A 20,353-nucleotide genomic window follows, 5' to 3' on the forward strand; every position below is an offset into this window, starting at 1 on the left:
AGGTAAAGGCTAACAGGATGTAGGGAGCATAAAGGGGGAAAAACAACAGCCGATAAAGAGAGGGAAGTTGCCCTTTAAGCAAGAGCTTATTTGCCCATGTCCCCAGGGCAAGGAGTTCCCATGAAAGCCACATACCGGACAGAGTTATCACAGCACATCAAACACCAAAAACCATCACTGTCTCTCACACCCGATCAGTCTCCCTTCCAAACACACCCACATAGACTCACGATACAGATATCAGACGGCAGGTTAGAACAAACTTTATCCCTCTGTCCCTTCAGCACTCTTTGTATCTTTTATACACAGACAAAAACCACACACACAGACACACATCGAAAGCAAACTGTCACTAGCACCCAAACTGCATGTCCCCTTTCAATGAAAGAATGCCGAAAGGAATTTCCTGACACCAGCCAAATGACCAAGCAACTGCCCGTGTGGGCAAGCGTGGTAAACTAAAGTTAAAGATAATAAAACCAATGCTGCAGCTAAAACTATGACATCTTGCTTTGGCAGCAAAATGACTCTGGTGCGTAGCGCGCATCAAGTTCCCGTGTCAGAGCCGTTGTCTGTTCAGTTTTCTATCAGTGCCGAAGTACATGAGAACTAAACAACTGACGTGCAGCAATCCTCCTGCCCTGCAGGCTACGGTGAGGCTCCTGCATGGGAGAACACCTGCAGCTGCCTAATCATTATTGAAATGTGCACCAAAAATCAATGTGACAACTTTGCTTCAGTGATGTGACTTCTGTTCTATTCTCAATACCCACTGAAGCCTCTGTTTGTTTTCACTTATAACTTTTACCTCTATGCTTAAACGTGTGAAGCACAGGAAAAATGTGCTCTGTGCAACTTGTGTTTACGCTCATTAAAGACAAAAGCACAAGTCCTAGATAGGGCTGCTCGATTATGGCAAAAATGATAATCACGATTATTTTCACTGAAATTGAGATCACGATTATTTGACGATATTTATTTAACCCTTTAAGACCTACTATAGAACCAAGTCCACCAGAGCTTATATTATTTTTTTTACATGCTGTAGTGCCATTTGTGGGAGCATTTCAAGTTGCTATACATCAATACAACTGTTATAGCCCATATTTTAATAATATGTATGCATTAAGTCCATAGTAATTACATAAATTGCAAAAAAGTGCAATAAACTACAAAAAAAATTGAAAATCGCTTTTGTTTTGTTTACATATATTTCTACTTGGAGAAATTTAAGAGGTTTATCCCTCAAAACTTTAAATACAATAAAGTTGCAAAAAATAGTTTACAACAACAGGAAATTTATTTTGAGTGTCTTCATAGTTTTATTTTGGAGATACAGCAATTTTTATATACTGCAGGAAAAACAAAAAACAATCCTATGATGCAAATTTGCAAAGAAAACAGCATGTGCATCATTTCACTGTGGGAAGTGTTACGAACAGCTGACAGGAACGGCAAAGCGTGTTTCTGGAATATTATGTTTTTGTTCCTGCAAGAGCTTTTTATGCAATTTTTGCAAAGCTTTATGTGGAACGAAACCGTGACCGAGGACAAGCTGATGACATAAGATGTAAGTACAACTCATATGCAAAACAAATTATTGCGCTAGCTTACACAGTTCAGGTTCTACAGGGATTTAACAATAGTTACGCAAAACGGAGCTTACTGCTCTGACCGGCTTTAAAGGGTTAACAATGACTTTAAAAAAATAATATAAAATAGTGTGCAACACCACTGAAGTTTTTTTTTTTTAAACTCTCTTTTCAACCAACGGCAGTCACTCTCCAAATAACTTCTGCTTAGCTTTCCGAGCTTCCCTCGGGTCCTCTTAATCAGCGGTCTCCAACCTTTTTTGCGCCACGGACCGGTTTATGCCCGACAATATTTTCACGGACCGGCCTTTAAGGTGTCGCGGATAAATTAGGGAGGGGCTAATAATCGGCTCAGTCATTTTTAATGATCGTTGAAAGCCCAGATCGTAATCGTGATTAAAATTCGATTAATTGAGCAGCCCTAGTCCTAGACAAACATATATCTTTAAACACAACAAATATGCTGCAATCCGGTTGCACAACTTCCATAAATCACTTCACAGGGAAGCAGAATAATCCCTCAAAACAAAAAGCCGCTGAAAAATTAAGCAGGCATACAAAGGAAGAGCCAGGGGACTGTGTGCGTGTGTGCGTGTGTGCGTGTAAGTGCAGACGGCTATGTTTTTGCAATTGAGGGGGACATACAGATGAAAAAAGAAAAAAAAAGAGCGACTATAAAGTGGCGAGGGGTACAGCAAGGGATTGTAGTTGGTGGGAGCGGGCGGTCAGCAGAGGCAGAGGGAAGGAGTGAGTTGAGTGGGGGTGGGGTGGGGGCAGAAGGGGTGGGAAAAATGTGTGTGAAAGAGAACAAGAGAGCGAAAAGGGAGGGCGGTGGGCTGGCACAGACAAAAGGTGGGGGCGGCCTGATAAAATATGTGCCAATGTTTGTGTGAATGAAAGCAGTGACTATAGCTAAATTTCTGCACCAACAAAAGCAGCTACAGTTGTGCACGGAGAGGAGTGGAGACATACCTTTAGTGTTTAGAAAAGGCTGAAAACATGAGGTGATTATATTAGCGCAGGAATAGTTTCCAATGGCATGTTCTGTGTCACTGCCCGACTCGGTGCAGAAGGCTGAGGGAGAGCAGGGTAAAGGACCATAAACATATAAATGTACTTTAAGTGCACGCCTAAAATCAGAAATAAATTCTTAAAAAATATTTAAATAAACAGAGCTCAGTTCTCCATTCATCATTGATCCCATCATTTTTAAAGCAATAAACACCAAATGTCCCGTCGTGACAACGTCTCGACTCTTAGGACTCGCTCTTGGTCTCATGTGAGCGGTTATCTCACACGGTTAAAATAAGACAGAAGAGGCCATGTGAAAATATTACCACTGGATTTAGAAACTGTGAAATTTTCCGCTATTTTTTATTTTTCATTTGCATAATGTAGATCAAAAAAAGTTAATTAAGCAAATAAATGGGAGATTGCGCTCGCTGCTCTGGAATGGAAATGATAATAACGCATTACTACAGAGACACAATTACCACGGGGCAAAAAGTTTTTCCATCAACTCGTTCTTCATTTAAAATAACAAAACGAATGCCTTGTAATCAAACTTCCAAGGCTAAACTGGTAGTTTCAGATGCAGTTTAGGCATGAAGTTATTATAGCAAAGTGTATTATCAGGTCATTTGCATGTGTCTAGTCTAGTCAGAGGCAGAACTTTGCATACTATCCCTTTGTTGATTTTCTTGACTGAATGAGCACGGTTACAGTGTACCAGGGAGTCAGGGATTAGTAGAAATGTTTAGAAGATCCAATTGGCAAGAAAAAATCTGGCTGCATTTAAGTGACTGATTCATTGAATATGTCTCATGTGCAGATCAAAACCTAACCACATAAAACCACTTCCCGTCTGCAACACTAACTTTTCCACACATAACCAATACAACAACTTGAATCTGTCCAAATTCTCACAACTGCAAATTCGTCCCACAGAGATTTAACCTCCTAGGACCTGGCGTCCACATATGTGGACATCACATTTTGGGTTATTTAGGCCAAAATACTCAATGTTGCTCTACAAGGGCCTGATATCCTCTTACGAGGACGTTATACTGCTACTGTTCTATCAAAATTTTAAACAAATATCCTCATATGTGGCTCTCATTTATTAATTTTTTTTTACATTTTTAATTTATTAATTAATGCCGTGGAAGAGTTCGGGTCTTAGGAGGTTAAAGAGGAGATGGAGGCCGAGTGATATGGGGAGACAGGCTAGAGGTAACACAAGGTCTGAGAGCTGCTGGCCAAATTTTGAATGGGCCCAATGTCAAGCGGAAGCTATTTAGAACAACACAGGTCTCAGCTGTTGGCCACAGATAAAATATAAAGGCAGATGTGTCTGTGTTTAACGGGTATAAATACTTTTTAAATTTCAATACAAAATAAAAAAAAAAGTTGAGACTAAAGTGATTATTTCTCCACCTCGACTACACAAGTGCTTCCGCACATGTTGCTTTCTTCTCTGGAGCCCAATGAAAAATATCGAATCCTGGTTACCAGGATCAAACACACAATTATTTGTTCTCTTCCCATTAGGGAAACGCAAGGCTGAAAACACAACAAGGACTTTTGTCCAATCCAGGTCAAGCATGGGAGAGTAGAGTGTAGGTAGCACACACGGAGTACTGTTCACTGAGAGAGGGAATATGTTATCTAACCCTGTTTTTTTTTTTTTGTTCTCTTTCATTCCCCTTTGCGAGCAGAGCTGTCCAGTTCTGAGAGATTCCTATGGTCCAGGTGCGGGAAAGGCTCCTTAATCAGCCAAAGTTGAAACAGGATTACATGTCACTAAATTGGCTTACCACTCCTGGAGTTCCTATGAGCCTTCCCATTCCCTCAGTCACTGAACTTTCATGGATGCTGGAGTACTCTGAGCTCAGCATAGTGTTGATTTCAGGAGTTTAGCAAGTGCCCTCTCTAATGTTTTGAATGCACCACTACTACTCTCATCTGGATAAAACCACTGTTTTGCTATAGATCAATGGTGAAGTTAAGGGAATGCATACATTTATAAATATTATATCAATACCTTTTGCTGCTGATGGGAGACAGCAGGGGTGATTTTCATTTTTTAACATTAATTGGCAAATTGCTTAAAGCCCCCATGATGTGGCCGGTCACGCAGTACTCACTGGTTCGTGTATGTTATTCATAGGTATATAAATACATGGTACCAACACAGTGATGCCTGGATGTGCATGCACCATGATGTACAGCTATTGGCTAGCAGATAGCTCAGCTGACTTTGGAAACGCCACGCATAACATAGAGTACAATCACGATACAGGGCGAGAGCATAGTGACTGAGACGGCTGACACCATCACAAAAAATAAATAAATAAATCATCAAACCTCCAGGACTTGCCCTGAGCACATTTCAAATCACTCGAATGATGGGCTCACTGTTGGTGTGTGAGGGCCCGCAGGTCTGCACTAAGTGTTTTAACACCGCGTGAATTAAAATGGAATATTATGTGTCGGGATGATAAACACCTCCTGAGCGATCTCTTAATGCCCAAACAGACGGACAAAATAACAACAGCACCTCACCGGGGCACCACAGTCCAGTAATCACGCAAATTACTATCTGCACTGTAAATGAAAATAACAACAAACATCACTCACCCAAATGCAACATCGCAGCTCGTCGGTCCAGCGTTATTTAGACTGAATAGCTAGCAAACTCACAGAAAACTGGATATAGTCGGCTATCTATCTACAAACCTTGGTGTTATTTACAGGAGATTTACACTGGACTTTCTGCCTACAAAAATATTTTACACACGCTCAAAAAATGTATAATAAAAAAGCTTCGGCAAAACAAAAATAAAAAATCCGCTGGGTTCGTTTGTTGCTGTCGTTTTTTTTCCTCTTTACATTTTACAGGCTTCTCGCGGTGTTGTCAGGTTGAAAATCCCCACCGGAGTCGTCGATCCTCGGTCTGTGTGAGACACGGGCGCGGAGCACTTGGGATACGTGTATCCAGTTTAGACGATGCTTGCCGTCGGTCTACAGATTTTCTCACTCGCTGCTCGGTTTGTCGGCTCAAAGTTGACCAACACGCCATTCATGTGTATCCGGAAAATATCAGCAACTTATGTACATAATTTACAACGTACGAGTCCAACGGCCTTCTGCAGTTTCTCGCGTGTACTGAGCGCGCGCCGCCTGCCAGTTCTCACTTGCCACAGGGCTCATCATCAGCCAGAGGACCAACACAAACCGACAGTTAGCTTACTACGCCACTAGAGGGCGATACGCCGCGTGTTTATGCCCGCAGTTTATCGTGTGGATATGGTGATGCATTCAAATGCTCGTCGTAAAAAATCTGTTTCAGGGGAGGAAGCAGGGTTTTCAGCGGTCTTGCAAAGGCAATTGAAACATTATGTGTGACTGACAGAGACACGGCTGCATAAATCTATATACTATTATAAAAAATAATTAATTCAAACACTATGTTTATATGTGTGTTTGTTAGCTTTTCGTGGAAGAAGTATTCAGTAGAACTACAAGAAATTTCTCAATTAAAAATCTGAAGTTTAAAACCAAAAGCATGAATAGAGGTAAAATAATAAAAACTTAAAAAGCTGAAAACTCTAAATAAATCATGTGCATGTTATACTTTCATTTGATACATTAGATCAGGAATGACTAACTCACGTTACCTCGTACATACATCCCACTTTGAATCATTAGGATGTCTTTATATAAGAAAAAGAAGCACAGTTTCAACAGAACATGACAGCTTTTTTCCCTTTATGATATATAAATGCTGCTATAGTTAAAAAAAAAAGAAAAGAAAAAAAGTGTCAGCACTACTCGTTGGCCTTAACCGTATGAACTAACAGTGTCAAGCCCCCCACCCCCCCGAAACCCCAGATAGTTCTATAAATTTCTATTTCTATCTCTGTCGTAAAAAATAATGTATTGCTTTATGAATTTGGTGTAGCAAGAATGAGCAAACGCTTGGCCTTTATCAGTAAAGATAATTCTGTAAAACTTATATGAAAATACAGTTAAAAGTCCATAATTTATGCCTTTCTCGTGTTTTCCAACATTTTTATTGGGGTCGGATTGGAGTCTTTTGACACGCCTGCATCACATTATTCATGCTTTCATTGCAATTAGTTGGTTAAGGTGAAGCTGATTTTAACTATAGCTTTCATTCTCTGTTCTGTAACAATTCACCACATTATCCATATAAATTAAAATAGAAACTTCTAACTATCAGATAAGAAGTACGATATTGCACATCCACAACACACACCTTAGTACAAGCGCAAAGTAGCTTTTAATATAAATACTTACTATTAAAGAGAAATGCTCAAGTACCTCAAAGTTTATTTTAATGCAATAGTGGAATATAAAAATTAGTTTATACTACTCGTTTAACTGCATATGGACACATGCATGCATATACATCCATGTTATACTGTCTTTCCGGTCTCTATCCAGCACTAAATTTAGTTCTACTTTTGTGACAGTGAAAACAATTCCCAATCTAATTCTAAAAGATAGAAGTCAGGCATTTGGGGTGCAGATTTGCTCTTCTACCTCAGGTTTTCAACCCCAGTTTGTGCCTTTGAACGTCAAATAACGCATATTGCGAATTCACGATTTTTCTCCCACGACTTGAATGCCTCATAACACATTTCAATGAAACAATGAAATTGATCGTGTTTGACATTACTACGTTACAGTGTACCGATTCAACGACCATCGCGATTCTTTGCTGTCACTGAACTCCGTCAAAGCAGAAACGGTGCATTCAGTCCGAAGCTTTTATCCCCAGCAGAGCGTATGCTTAGTGAAGCAAATGCCTTCAGCAGGATGAACTGAGTAACCCCAGTGAGACTTTGCCTTTTGTCGCCCTCTGGTGAATTTCTCCAAGCATGGCAGATGACTCAATATTAGGGCCCACGGGGAAAAAAACAAAAAAAACAAAAACACACTGATATTAGAACATACTTTATTCATCATCATTGTCGTCACAATAAAAGCACAGACTATAATCTTTTGTAGAAAAAAAAATTACACTTTGGTAGCACAACCTAATTCAGAAAGGCGACTGAAACAGACTTAACCATACAGAGCGATAGAGAAGAACTAGGTCTTTACACTTTATATATATATATATATTAGACTTTCAAGAAGCAAAATTAATCCGTTCAACATAAAAAGAAAGAAAAAAAAAACAATCAATAACCATACCAATAATCTTTAAGCAAAGCAAAGAGTGTAAAGATGCCTGCAGGCCTGGGACAGCTTCAGAACCACTGGCAGTGTTGTGATGAACCCACACAAATAGTTTGCTTTCTGTTTAAGTATTTAAAAATAAATAGTTTTATTAAAGGACAATGACAAAGACTAATTTTAAAAAGAAAAAAACAGACGAAAAAACAAAACTGTAAACTTGTGATGAGCAACAACTAGTGTACATCATGTTCTACGGAAACAATGGCAGCTAAGCACTATTACTAATGAATTTTACATTACACAACAAAAACATATTAAAGTATGAAATATAAAATACGTCCACAGACCCAGTTTTTCTTTCTACTCTGAATTAGGGTTTCCAGCATGAAACCACTAACTAAGATGTTTATTTTTTTTTCTACATCATAGTATTAAACACTTATCTATGCTGTTGCTCAAGTACAAAAAACAAAACAAACCTATAGGCAGTCCTGAAGAGAGAGAAATGTACCTATTTCCAACAATGGCTTTGGAAGACCTACTCTAGCTGTATTCATCCACTCATCACTGTTACACTTTGGTTATCTGACACTTGCAGTGTTTCCTGTAAGATTTTTTTCCAGCGCTCAGGGAAAGTATACCTGGGTGATGACTGAAGTGAATAAATCACACCATAAATGTCAAAAATGCGGTGCCTTACTGGAAAAGAAATGTAAGAAAATATGTACAGAGGGCACTATGAATTAAGTCATTGGCAAGTTTGCAGCCTAGCTGGCAGCACGTTCTTTTCCCTGATAAGTATCATACACATTGCGTGTGTGTGTGTGTGTATTTACCCAGCCCTAAAGCCTGTGCATTTTATCTCTGCTCACTCTCTCTTTTCTCCATCTGCCATCACACTCATAACCCTAGCAGAACATTCATTATCAGTCAACATTATTATTATCAATTGATTTTGTTATTGTAACGGAAAAAAATACATTTATAGAAACTTAAAGGAAACCACAAGTTTAGCCTTATATATGTGGACATAAAACTTGGAGGACAACTGAGTTCACCTGATAGCTCTTTCTATAATCCATACTTGTCCATTGGTTTTTATAACCAACAAGATAATTAGTCTTCATCCTCTCATCAAAGCTGTGTACACTGACAAACTGTTTCATGTGAGAGCGGAAGCAGAGGAATTGCGTAAGTCCAAAAGCTCTATACATTTGCATAGTGAGAGTATAGGGCTGCCTCGATCTACTAACTTTTCCATATCTTTTTTTTTCTTCTCAGGTGCAGTAATTTTCATAATGGAAACACTGAGTTGGACTTTGAAGTTTCCCACAGCCTAACATAATCTTACTTGATTCCAAAGCATTACTTCAGCTCAAAAGTGGCTCACAAAGCTTAAATCAGAAATCCTCTACAGCAGGTTTCAGCAACTTTAAATATATCAAGTCAAGACGATCTTTGCACTGAGCTCATGCCTCTGCCATGAGAGGACAAATAAAAAAGTTATTTGTGGTCCAGAGCTTGAATTTTGTCACCCATTAAGCAGTTCCTGGACCTTCTGACAGTTCCTCCAGGTTCTGTTGCAATGCATATGAGGGGTACCAGGCAGAGTTAACTTTCCAGTGGTGGCCGCAGAGGAATACAGCCATCCATCTCCAGTGACTCGGGCCAGCCTTCATATTTGTTGCTGCTTTTACTGTTTTTCATACGCTAAGGGGGAAAGACAAACGTAAATGATGTCAGCAAAACAGACTGGGATCAGGTTCCTATAGCACAGTAGCTGCTGAATAATTGTACACAGAGTGCTGAACAGCCATTGAAAACCCCCCCCCCAAAAAAAAAAAAAAAAAAATCTGCATTATCATGTGGTAGTCCAGATGCAAAAAAAACCCCTAAATCAAATGAAAAATGCAAATATCTTATTAGCCAATCACATGGCAGCAACACCAAGCATGTAGGTACAGAGTTGCTACCATGGCCAACACGACCTGTTGAACTTTAAACTTCAGTAGGTTAATCTTTTTTTTTTTAAAGCAGGTTAATGTTTAAACTTCTGAAACCCAAAGAAAGATGCCTTAAGTGACATTGAACGTGGCATGGTTGTTGGTGCCAGACAGGCTGTTGCGAGTATTTCAGAAACTGCTGGGATTTTCCTCAGCAGCTCGACGCCAGAGAAGAACTGACACATTGTAGAAATGCAGCATTAACTTAAATTATGACTTGTTAAAATGCAGGTTTACAGAAGAGGATCTATAAAAGTTGAATTTTAAAGAAAATGGACTACAGTGGTAAAAGACCACCCTGGGTACCATTCCTGTTAGCTAAGAACAAGAAACTGAGGCTACAATTCACACAGGGTCACTGACATTAAGTTAACAATAGATGATGGGAAAAATGTTTCCTGGTCTGATAAGTCTCGATTTCTGCTGCAACATTCAGACCGTAGGGCCAAAATTTGGCGTAAACAACATGAAAACATGAATCCATCCTGCTTTGTATCAACAGTTCAGAATGTGGTCGTGTGCTGGCCTTTAGTGCAAACAGAGCCTCTGCAGTCTTAGTCTCACAGTCACAGCTCTCAATCCAACAGAGCACCTTTGGGATGTGGTTGAATGGAAAAACATACATCATGGATGTGCAGCCTACAAATCTGTAGCAACTGTGTGATGTTATCACATCAATATGGACCATAATCTCAGAGGAGTGGTTATAGATAATGCTGTTTTGTAATACTGTTGTGACAGTTGCACTGTGATCTAGTCGCACAGGAAGAATATTTTCTACTGAACATTGGCGTCACATCAAAGACAGCACACCGACTCCACCTTCAGCCCTCGATCAGCACTAATAGTAAAAGGAACAAACCTGCTCAAAGGGACTCTTATTCTCAATACCCTTGGCTCCAACAAACACCCAGCTGTCTCTAAAGGCCAAATCCTTCACAGCTGTGCTCCCGAGCTCCTCAAAAAGCCGTCGAGACTCTTCATTCAGCCTGACATAGTGAAAAATACAAACAAAAAACCAAAGACAACAAACAAGTTTAGAGGGTTTTTTTTAAACATGCTCTCTGCACAATTTTATTTCAAGGAAACCACAAAGTTACAAACACCATTTGCTTAATAAGGAAGATATGGTGGTCTCTGCAATAAATTCTCATCACGAACACTTTAATAACCATCATCCAAGACATCAAGAATTAATTGAATCAGTCTGATTTAATTCAGTTCTACACTTTGTAAATCTAATTTAAATCGAATCATGAAGTCGGTGTTCACATGTAGCACCCCCGATAAATCTTAAAAGGTGAGAAACTTTTGTGTCAAGCCTGCCATTCACTGTCACATTATCATATATTCTTCCTTGCACTGCTCAGTGACTGTTTAACTTGTTAGGCTTCCCAGATAAATGCATTCAAATTTATTTTATAGCAGAAATTAAATACATGAAAATGTGACAGCACATGAGGCAAAATCCTCTTTGTTTTACTCTACTAAATATTTATAACACAATACTTCATAATATGAACTATTCCCAGGTTTCTATTAAAATTGGCTAATGTGAAAGGGGAGGAACTGGGAGCACAACACAAATCCTTACTTTGTAGCTGCATCATCAAAGGAGGCCACAAACACAAGTGTTCCCTCATGAAGAGGCCGGAGAAACTTCAACAGGTCAGAAACATCTGAAAATGAGCATCAAATGAGATCTGAAGTGCAGTTTATGGGTTGTTACTGCCAAAGTGTATGGACTACAGGACTACAGGATATTAAACATTAATGTCTGGTTTTTATTACCTCCTGCCCACATATCAAAGGTTTTCGTCTCCAAAAGCTCGCCAGTCACCCCTGGAGCAAAGATACATCAGTAAAATGTTAAAACAGCACCATAAAAAGGAGCTAAAAAACAAAAACAATATAGTCTGCTAAAACGTGAAGAATAAGAGTCTTACCATTCACCAAGGCTATGTTTAGTCCCCTGCCAACATTGTTCTTCACACTGCTCACTAACCTGTTAGACAAAACCACAAGGCTTATACATAGCTATTTAAACTCTTATTCACACTATGTAACACTTATATGGGCCAAGACAACAGGCAAAACGGTGAGAGGGACCAGCAGAAAGAAACAATACTTGCATTCAGCTCCCCAGACAGGCTTGAAGGCCTGGTTATGACAGCACAGAGGAAAAAAACAGAACAGTGTGAAAACAAAACAAAACAAAAAAAAGGGGGGAAACGGAGGGACTAAGCAGAGACAAAGACATAGATGAAGAACCAGAAATAATTAACACTGAATCTCACATCTTGTCCTCTAGGCAGATTTTAGGGCCAATGACGTTGGCAGCACCAGACACCAGACGGAAAGCCAGATGTTTTGGAGGACAAGGGGCTGAAAGTCCACATTTATATTTTCGTGGGTGGGGTTCTGTTAAAAAACATGTTGATCATAAGAAGGAAGATAAGAATGCAACTTTGTGAAAGTATTAATTAATGAGTAAGGTTATGCTGTACAGTTTGCTTACCTGGTGTTGCGTCTTCACTTGTACCTGAAAAAAAGCAAACAAACAAAAAACAACTGATTTCTTGATTAAACTTACCAATGTTATATTCCGAAAATCCAGCCATCAAACATGCATCAACTTTAAACCAACACACATAACTTGTCTGTAGCTTCGTCACTAAGATGGCAGACACATTAAAAACTGATTGCAGTTTAACAACTGCTTGTTTTGACCAGTTAGCAATACAAACACAAAAGATTTAACTCGCATAAAACACACCTAACAATCCAACGTGTAAAGTCATATTTTCCTCCATGTTTGGTAAATTTTATTTGCTTGTCAGTTAACTGGTTTCCGCTTGATTCCTCTTACCGCTGAAGAAATGCAGCACAGAGGACGCACTCTCCCCTCCAAATAAGGTGTTTGCCAGCAGCCAGGTGAAACCCACCAGCAGCACCACAGCCACAGCTCGCAGGGGGCCTGTCACAATGATCAGGACACATCAGCTCAGGCCAGAAACATATGGGTTTATCAATAAATCCCCATTGAAAATATCAACCCACCTGTTAATCTCATGCTTCACTCTTTCATAGACCTGGGGAGAAGAAAAGCATTGACATTAGAGTGGCTTAAGTAGTTTAACAAGACAGGAGACTTTTTAGTAAAACGTTCTTATTTAAAATACCATTTCCCAGCTTCTAGTTATACCAAATATTATAGTCTTTGCCTGTAGTCTACCTTTAGTTTTAAAAGATGATAAAATCTGAAAGAAACACAGTCATGAATAAAAAATGTAATTATTTTAAATTATTTAAAAAGGTATTTTTCCTCTGTGTGACGTTTCTCTTCCTAGCTTTATGTTTTTATTTATTAATTTTTTTTACAGTGGCCCTGCAAAATGGCTCTGCAGAGATGACGTTTAAAGGTTTTAAAATGAACCCAAACAATCTCAGAGACGAGACACTGAAGAATGAACCCTTAGCGATGTTGTCAATTACATTTCTACTAGAATTAGAACCGGAAAAGTTCACTTGTTTACCTTTACAAGCGAGGATCGCCTTGTTTTGCCGCCTTTGCCCGGCTGTAACGAACAGTAACGAGGAGCTGTTGCTCTTGTCACCCTGGACTTTTTGCTATTTCTTGCGCTGTTTCCTCATTGAGTCGTCCCTGACATAAATACGCTTTCAGTAAGAAGACAGGCTGAAGTTGGTATCCTCTTTCGACGAACATGGAAAAAGACCTGGTTTAATTTAGCCCATTTGTCTTCCGGATATAACCTACAGCCCACCCCGAGCCTTTTCCACGGACCTCAACCCGTCAGTACAGAGTCTGCGTGAAGTGGCTCACGTGACCAAAAAAAAAGATTCTAAAAATTATTTTTAGTGTTTTGTTTTTTTTTTACTCAAATTCTTACAATATACATCACACTTAAGAAATAATAAAATAAATTAAATAAATAAAAAAAGGAACAGTCTTTCTGTCACATCGGCACATCTGCTCCTCTTATTAAACACGCGACCAGCGCTGCAAAATCAAGATGGCTGCCCACAGTGCCGTACTCTCCGCGTCCAAAATAATGAATCCTTTCTGGGTTGGACGCCTTGGAAACACTGCTAAAGTAAGACAAGACACGCAGCCCTTGCTCTTTCGCTTGTGAATGGTGTTGCGTGGCTCTAATTTAAACTCCGTTATAATTTTTTTAACACAAGGTCATGCTGTTAACATCATTTGATTAGCAAAGCTAGCGGGCTTTTCCACATCTGTGGGTTGGTCTCAGGTTTTACGGCATCCGTACACGGGATCCATTTAAAAACACGCTCTAAATCATTTGCACTTTGTATTTTCCAGGTATTTGGAACAACTTTGATCAGACACCGGAATAAGACCTCGCTTACTGTGAGTGAGTCAGATCGGTACATGGGATTGTTGTCAGTTTCCGGGCTGTTTTGCATTGGAAGTTGTCTTTTTCAGTGTAACTGAACTGTGTGTAACTGTGTGTGTGTGTGTATATGTGTTTTTCCACTTTGTTGTGGGGTGAAGGTTATGACACTACTCTGTTTGCCACTATTTGGACCAAACCCGTTCTTCTAAACATCAAACTGACTCTTGTCCTTCTGCTTTCCTCTGTTCACCTTCAACAACAGGGAGAAAACATTGTAAGTAGCTGACTCGTGACACTGTTCACTGCAATTCACTGCATCATGTCTTAAACGAGAATATTTTCTATAACGGGGTTATGATATAGGAAAAAAGATGTGTGATGAGAATAAAAACACTAGCATGATCAAAATAATATAACAGTTTTTAAACATCATGTTGCATGGATGCATGGAAATTTTGTTACCATCAATTTCAACTGGAATTTCTAACCATCTTGAGTCACAATAATAAACACAGTAATGACATCATCAAATCTATTTAAATATTTGTCAAACCTAAAAACACTATTAACTGCCTGAGAATAATCTCTCAAACATACTTACTTGGTGCTCTGGACATGTGCTGGTTGATTTTTGGCCAGTGATTTGTAAGCTGTGTCCATTGTCAGCATTTTCAGCAATTCCTACTGCTATTAATACTACTACTACTATTACTATTATTCTTTTCTTTTGACTTCAGAATTCCTACTGCTTCTGTGTATTAAAGTATTGCATGATATTGTCAACCCACCACAGTGAACATTACTACACCATATCTATTTGTTATTATGTCATTGGTAATGTGGACATAAGCAGACACCAGATACCAAAAACTATCAAATTCACTGTGTACCTTATTTTCATGAGATTATTTGTAGACTTAGAAAGGTAAACTTTTTTTTTCATAACATATGTTTACTGTAGTGGATGATCTGTCTTTAAAAGGTGCCAAACCTTCAATTTTCTCTATTTATTGAAGTTGATTCTTTGGCATTTAACAATCTTCCAGCCCCCTCCAGCAAAGTATGGAGGCAGGCACACTGTGACCCTCATACCTGGTGATGGGATCGGTCCAGAGCTTCTCAATCATGTCAGAGAAGTTTTCAGGTTGGTTAGATTGAATCTCAGTCCTGTTGAGTGATTACATGTCATCTACAGTCACATAAGAATTGAATCCATTGTGTGGTTTGTGAACATTGTGCTGCAGGTTCACCTGTGTGCCAGTTGATTTTGAGATGGTGAATGTCAACTCCGCTTTGGAGACCGATGATGACATGAATAATGCCATCACTGCCATCCGGCGAAATGGAGTTGCCCTGAAGGGTAAGCAAACAGCTTCTTCTTTTTTTTCTCGATCAACGTATGAAAGCATGAAAAACAGAACATAGCTGTAAGTAGAGTATAATTTTTAATAAGACAGTTGAACTAAAGTAACTGTGTAATTGCTTACCTCTTTTGATAGGTAACATAGAAACCAAACATACCCTGCCAGCGTCTGTCAAATCCAGAAATAATGTGCTGCGGTAAGTTTAGATGAAATCTTTAGTTTCCTAGATTAGGGTCATTTTTTTGTGTGAAATAGCTCTCATTTCTTACGTAATTTGGTCTTTTGTGTGGACTACCAGCACGAGTTTGGACCTGTACGCCAATGTGATGCACTGTCAGTCCCTCCCCGGGGTCCAGACTCGCCACAAGAACATTGACATCATGATCATCAGGGAGAACACAGAGGGAGAGTACAGCAGTCTGGAGCACGAGGTCAGACGCAAGAGGAAAAACAATCAATACTACTGTCTGCTGAAAAACATGTTTATGGTCCCTTAAACACTTCTTATCTGTCTCTTTTTAGAAAAGGGAATTGGGTGCCATCTATGCATCATTAATTTTCCAAATCAAAATAACTGTGCAAAATCTTTTGATTTGGTCATATGATAGAATTTAATATAGACAATATTGACTTCAGAATGCAACAGATAAAATACGATTATCTGAAACTAAATAAGACTTCTGGGCTGCAAAGAAACATGAAAATCCTGCATTAATAATAATAATAATAATAATAATGGATTGGATTTATATAGCGCTTTTCAAGGCACCCAAAGCGCTTTACAATGCCACTATTCATTCACTCTCACATTCACACACTGGTGGAGGCAGCTACGGTTGTAGTCACAGCAGCCCTGGGGCAGACTGACAGAAGCGAGGCTGCCATATTGCGCCATTGGCCCCTCTGGCCAACATCAGTAGGCGGTAGGGTAAAGTGTCTTGCCCAAGGACACAACGACCAGGACAGAGAGCCCGGGGATCGAACTGGCGACCTTCCGGTTACAGATACACTTCCCAACCCCCTGAGCCTGTAGTCTGCTGTAGATCCAAATCTACAGCAGACTAAAATGGGCATTGGTGTGCCGGGATGTGTACCTGCTGTGCACGAAGCTACCACTGTGCTCAGAGGTTTACACTGTGAATGTTGTCATTTTGGGCTTTCAAAGTGTTTTTTTTTTTTTTTTCAAGGTGGAATGATTATACAGCATACATCTTTAATGACTTAAAAAGAAGGAATTGGGTGCACAAGTCCAAATTTATTTCAGTTTCTCTAATGCACACATGGTCAAAGGTATACATTCAGGCTCTAACATAGTCCATTATTTGTTTATTTGTCCCTTAGTTATTTGTCTGTTTCAGGTTCATGTTAGGCTTGAGCCTTGGTGGTTGTACCTGAACAGTTTCCTCTCACCTGTGGGTGACGGTTTGGGTCTTCCTCCAGATCTTGGTGGAAGTGATGACATCTCTGAATAACTTGTACTCATGCACAGTTGTTTGAACTGAGGATCCTGGAATCTGCTGTTGTTTAAAATTCTTCAGAGAGATCTTCACACCTTGTGTAAATTTACAGTTTTCATTCTTAGATCTTCAGTGAGTTTTTTCAGAGTACTGATCAGTCCAATGAGTGCTCAGACAAATCATTTTTGCTCTGGTAAAGAGAAAGAACCAGTAGTCAATCATAATGACTAAAAAGAAGTTGATACTCCTTGACCTTGTCGAGTTAAAAGACACTGAAGAAGATTCAGCACCACTTATTAAAAGATTTAAGTATATGTTTATATTTGTGCCCATATTTATGTTCTGGCCGTATGTAAATCAGAGAAACTAAATAAAAACCTGTGCACCCAATCCTTATTTTTGTAAGTCATTAAAGATGGATGCTATACAATCATTCCACCCTGGGAAAACAGAACAGTTCAAAGAAATCATTCCGTTACATTTATTCTCTATGATGAATGTATATAAACTTCTGAGCACAGTAACTGTAGTTGTTGAGCCATGTTTGCTTACACAATACAGTTATAGCTGCTGTTTTAGAATTTGTACAGAAACGTATGTTACATTATTAACCACTTAGTACTAATTAAAATGATTATTTTTTATTTACTGCTAATTTTGTTCTGTGTTTGTTGCACTTAATCGTTTTTTTCAATGTTTAGTGTTACCTTGTAGACAGAAGTTTTACTTTATGTAGTATTACGCATAGTCTTAGAGACGACACTTTATTCCCACTACAGTCTTATTGATCTTTCTAGTACAGTTTAAACTCATGTCACTGTATTTCATTTGTTGTTGTCTTCTTGTCCTACTTCCAGAGTGTATCCGGGGTAGTGGAGAGTCTAAAGATTATCACCAGGAATAATTCCATCAGGATTGCTGATTATGCCTTCAAACTGGCCAGGGAGAGAGGTCGCCGCAGGGTCACTGCTGTACACAAAGCTAACATCATGTAAGTTACCTTTTGGGAAACGTATCCTGTCAAACACGTCTGGCCTTTTGTTTACTACGGTGAGTTTCTTAGTCCTGGATATGCTGAGTGTGGCATTTCTGTTTCAACAGGAAGCTCGGTGATGGCTTGTTCCTGCAGTGCTGCAGAGAAGTGGCCTCGGGTTATCCAGACATCACACTCGACAGCATGATTGTGGACAATACCACAATGCAGGTAACAGATGATGACATTTTAGGGAATCCAGGGAATGTTCTTCTTCTGATTTTATTTGTTTTACTTAACTCCATTTGTGTCGTTTAGCTCGTGTCCAAACCACAGCAGTTTGATGTGATGGTCATGCCCAATCTGTACGGGAATGTGGTGAGCAACGTGTGCGCGGGGCTGGTGGGAGGACCTGGCCTCGTGCCTGGGGCCAATTATGGTCGTGACTATGCTGTCTTTGAAACGGTGAGTGTTGGAGGCTTGAATAGGTTTGTAGGACACAGTTCTCTCAGAATTTTGAAGGATGGAAAATGTATGAGTCATGTCTGTCTGGTGTTTCAGGCCACAAGAAACACAGGAAAAAGTATTGCAGAAAAAAACATTGCAAACCCAACTGCCATGCTGCTAGCTAGCTGCCTGATGCTGGACCACCTTAAGTAAGCTTTTCCGGATAAAAATTCTTCTTCATTGGTTTTCTGTGTGTGTGTGTGTGTGTGTGTGTATTGGTGTGACTGTATTATATTTAAATAATGTTTTTCTTCTTTGTGTCTCCAGCCTTAATGATTATGCAAGTCTGATCCGGAATGCAGTCCTCACCACAATGAACGAAACCAGGGTGAGCCTTCCTCACTGATGGGTTCCTCACCTATCGCGCTGCCATGAAGCTCACAGGCCATTGTTGCGTGACATAGGATTTAAGGCCGCAGTGACAATTCTGGCATGCTTCCTAGAAGGCATCACAATACATTCACACAAAGCAGCATTGTGCCCCTTTTCCTTTCACAAAGCTCTTGTGCAGCTCTACACTCTATGGGATCTGATTGTTTCTTGAGTAAATTCCAAAACCTGATCTGCCGATCATGTGCAGCATCGGACTAGTTACTGTGGGAAACTGATTACACTTTGCACGCACAAAGAAAATACAAAGCGTCTATCCAAATACAGTATGCGGCATGAGATGCAATCCACAGTGCTACGATTTCATAGCATACGTTAAGGTCTTAAATAATTTAATACGGATTTTGGACCATATCTGTTAGCACCCTGTTCTTTTGTTTGTTGTAGCTTATTTATGATTTTTTTTTTCTCTTTATTTGCAGTTGCACACAGCAGATCTCGGGGGTCAAGGAACCACATCAGAGGTGGTGCAGTCCGTCATGAGGGTCATCCAGAGTAAAGGACAGTTCACGGCAGAGCTGTAAGAATGACCGGGCAGGTTCACGCACCCACGCTCTTATCAGGTGGTTTGAGTTTAAACAGGTGTACCTTCTGAGAGAGGATGTCCGTGTTTCCATAGCATCTCGTTTCACACAGCTTACTTACCTGTTCACAATACAAATGAGCCTGCTTTCTCACTTCAAGGTTTCACATGACCTGTTTAAAAAGGTGGGTTTTGATAAAATTCCATTATCACTCCTGCAAGCATCGGTTTTACTGCTGGAGCTTATTCAGCTGAATATGAATCTCCTTAGAGATTCGTATGAAACATGAAAGGGCCTACTTTAGATATTTAAATATACAAGTATAGGCACGCATCTTCCACTATACCTTCTGCAGCAGCCATTATTTATTTTTCACTTTGTGATTACATCACAGACTTTAAATTAACCAAAATGTCATTAATGCTTAATATAAATGTAAAGTGCCCATTATGTCCTGTTACATCGTTTATGTTCTTATCACAGCAACTGTACTTTGAAGAGGTGATACACTATAGAGGAGCGTGACTGCTGTCAAACCTGAACTTTACTGCTTGTGCCATAATGGCTTTTTTTGGTCTAGGGATGATATCACAATATTATACTGTTGTTTTTGGGTCTGTCCAAGAAAATGCTCATAACGCCTGATATGAAAAGAATGGTTTCATTTTGTTTGTATGTGTGTGAGCATAAGATGTAATCAATAAAGTAATTATATGTCTTAACATCTTTCTTTTGAAGAGAGGTTTGAATTCTCAGCATATTTGAGACGTATTTTGAGTACTACGAAGAATTAGGATGCACGTGGCTGACATGCACTCTAGAAACTAATTGGATATAAATGCAGAGAGAGCAAGCTGCCAGATTGTTAGATACGCCTAGATGAAATTAAGGTTGTCCACTGAAATAGTTTCTTTAACAGTTCTTTTTTTTTTTTTTTTTGTTGAACCTGTTCTG

General features: G+C 39.4%; 3 protein-coding genes across 3 annotated transcripts in view; 1 reads left to right on the forward strand and 2 right to left on the reverse strand.

Moving 5' to 3' along the window:
- The window catches only part of wnk3 (WNK lysine deficient protein kinase 3), a 42,313-nt gene extending 36,517 nt beyond the window's left edge, over positions 1–5,796 (reverse strand). The window contains exon 1 of the mRNA XM_085345344.1: positions 5,232–5,796. The gene's annotated coding sequence lies outside the window, so the exon portion shown is untranslated. The remainder of the gene's footprint in view (positions 1–5,231) is intronic.
- Positions 5,797–7,598: 1,802 nt separating this feature from the next.
- Positions 7,599–13,604, reverse strand: fam3a (FAM3 metabolism regulating signaling molecule A). The gene is made up of 10 exons (XM_085344134.1): positions 13,342–13,604; positions 12,866–12,897; positions 12,675–12,782; positions 12,324–12,347; positions 12,103–12,226; positions 11,752–11,810; positions 11,597–11,647; positions 11,400–11,484; positions 10,668–10,794; positions 7,599–9,512 (listed from the first exon to the last, which is right to left on the reverse strand). The coding sequence occupies exons 2-10, from the start codon at positions 12,876–12,878 to the stop codon at positions 9,414–9,416; spliced, it is 690 nt and encodes a 229-aa protein (XP_085200260.1). The 5' UTR covers positions 12,879–12,897; positions 13,342–13,604; the 3' UTR covers positions 7,599–9,413.
- A 230-nt stretch (positions 13,605–13,834) lies between these two features.
- Positions 13,835–20,086, forward strand: idh3g (isocitrate dehydrogenase (NAD(+)) 3 non-catalytic subunit gamma). Its single transcript, XM_085343950.1, has 13 exons — positions 13,835–13,920; positions 14,151–14,198; positions 14,447–14,458; positions 15,231–15,328; positions 15,429–15,544; positions 15,684–15,744; positions 15,847–15,979; positions 17,863–17,996; positions 18,107–18,209; positions 18,297–18,443; positions 18,540–18,634; positions 18,753–18,813; positions 19,298–20,086. The coding sequence occupies exons 1-13, from the start codon at positions 13,840–13,842 to the stop codon at positions 19,397–19,399; spliced, it is 1,191 nt and encodes a 396-aa protein (XP_085200076.1). The 5' UTR covers positions 13,835–13,839; the 3' UTR covers positions 19,400–20,086.
- Positions 20,087–20,353: the final 267 nt, after the last annotated feature.

This window comes from Diplotaxodon limnothrissa, linkage group LG20 (genome assembly GCF_057381915.1).
Source record: "Diplotaxodon limnothrissa isolate DT_005_m linkage group LG20, D_limnothrissa_male_GT1.1, whole genome shotgun sequence".
Lineage (NCBI taxonomy): Eukaryota > Metazoa > Chordata > Actinopteri > Cichliformes > Cichlidae > Diplotaxodon > Diplotaxodon limnothrissa.

Coding starts and splice junctions, on each gene's coding strand:
- idh3g (XM_085343950.1), top strand. CDS start 13,840: ATGGCTGCCCACAGTGCCGTACTCTCCGCGTCCAAAATAATGAATCCT. Junction 13,921..14,150: donor GCCTTGGAAACACTGCTAAA/GTAAGACAAGAC, acceptor TGTATTTTCCAG/GTATTTGGAACAACTTTGAT. Junction 18,444..18,539: donor ACTATGCTGTCTTTGAAACG/GTGAGTGTTGGA, acceptor CTGGTGTTTCAG/GCCACAAGAAACACAGGAAA.
- fam3a (XM_085344134.1), bottom strand. Junction 12,348..12,674: donor TGTGCTGCATTTCTTCAGCG/GTAAGAGGAATC, acceptor GCTTTTTTTCAG/GTACAAGTGAAGACGCAACA. Junction 12,227..12,323: donor AAGTGAAGACGCAACACCAG/GTAAGCAAACTG, acceptor GTTTTTTAACAG/AACCCCACCCACGAAAATAT.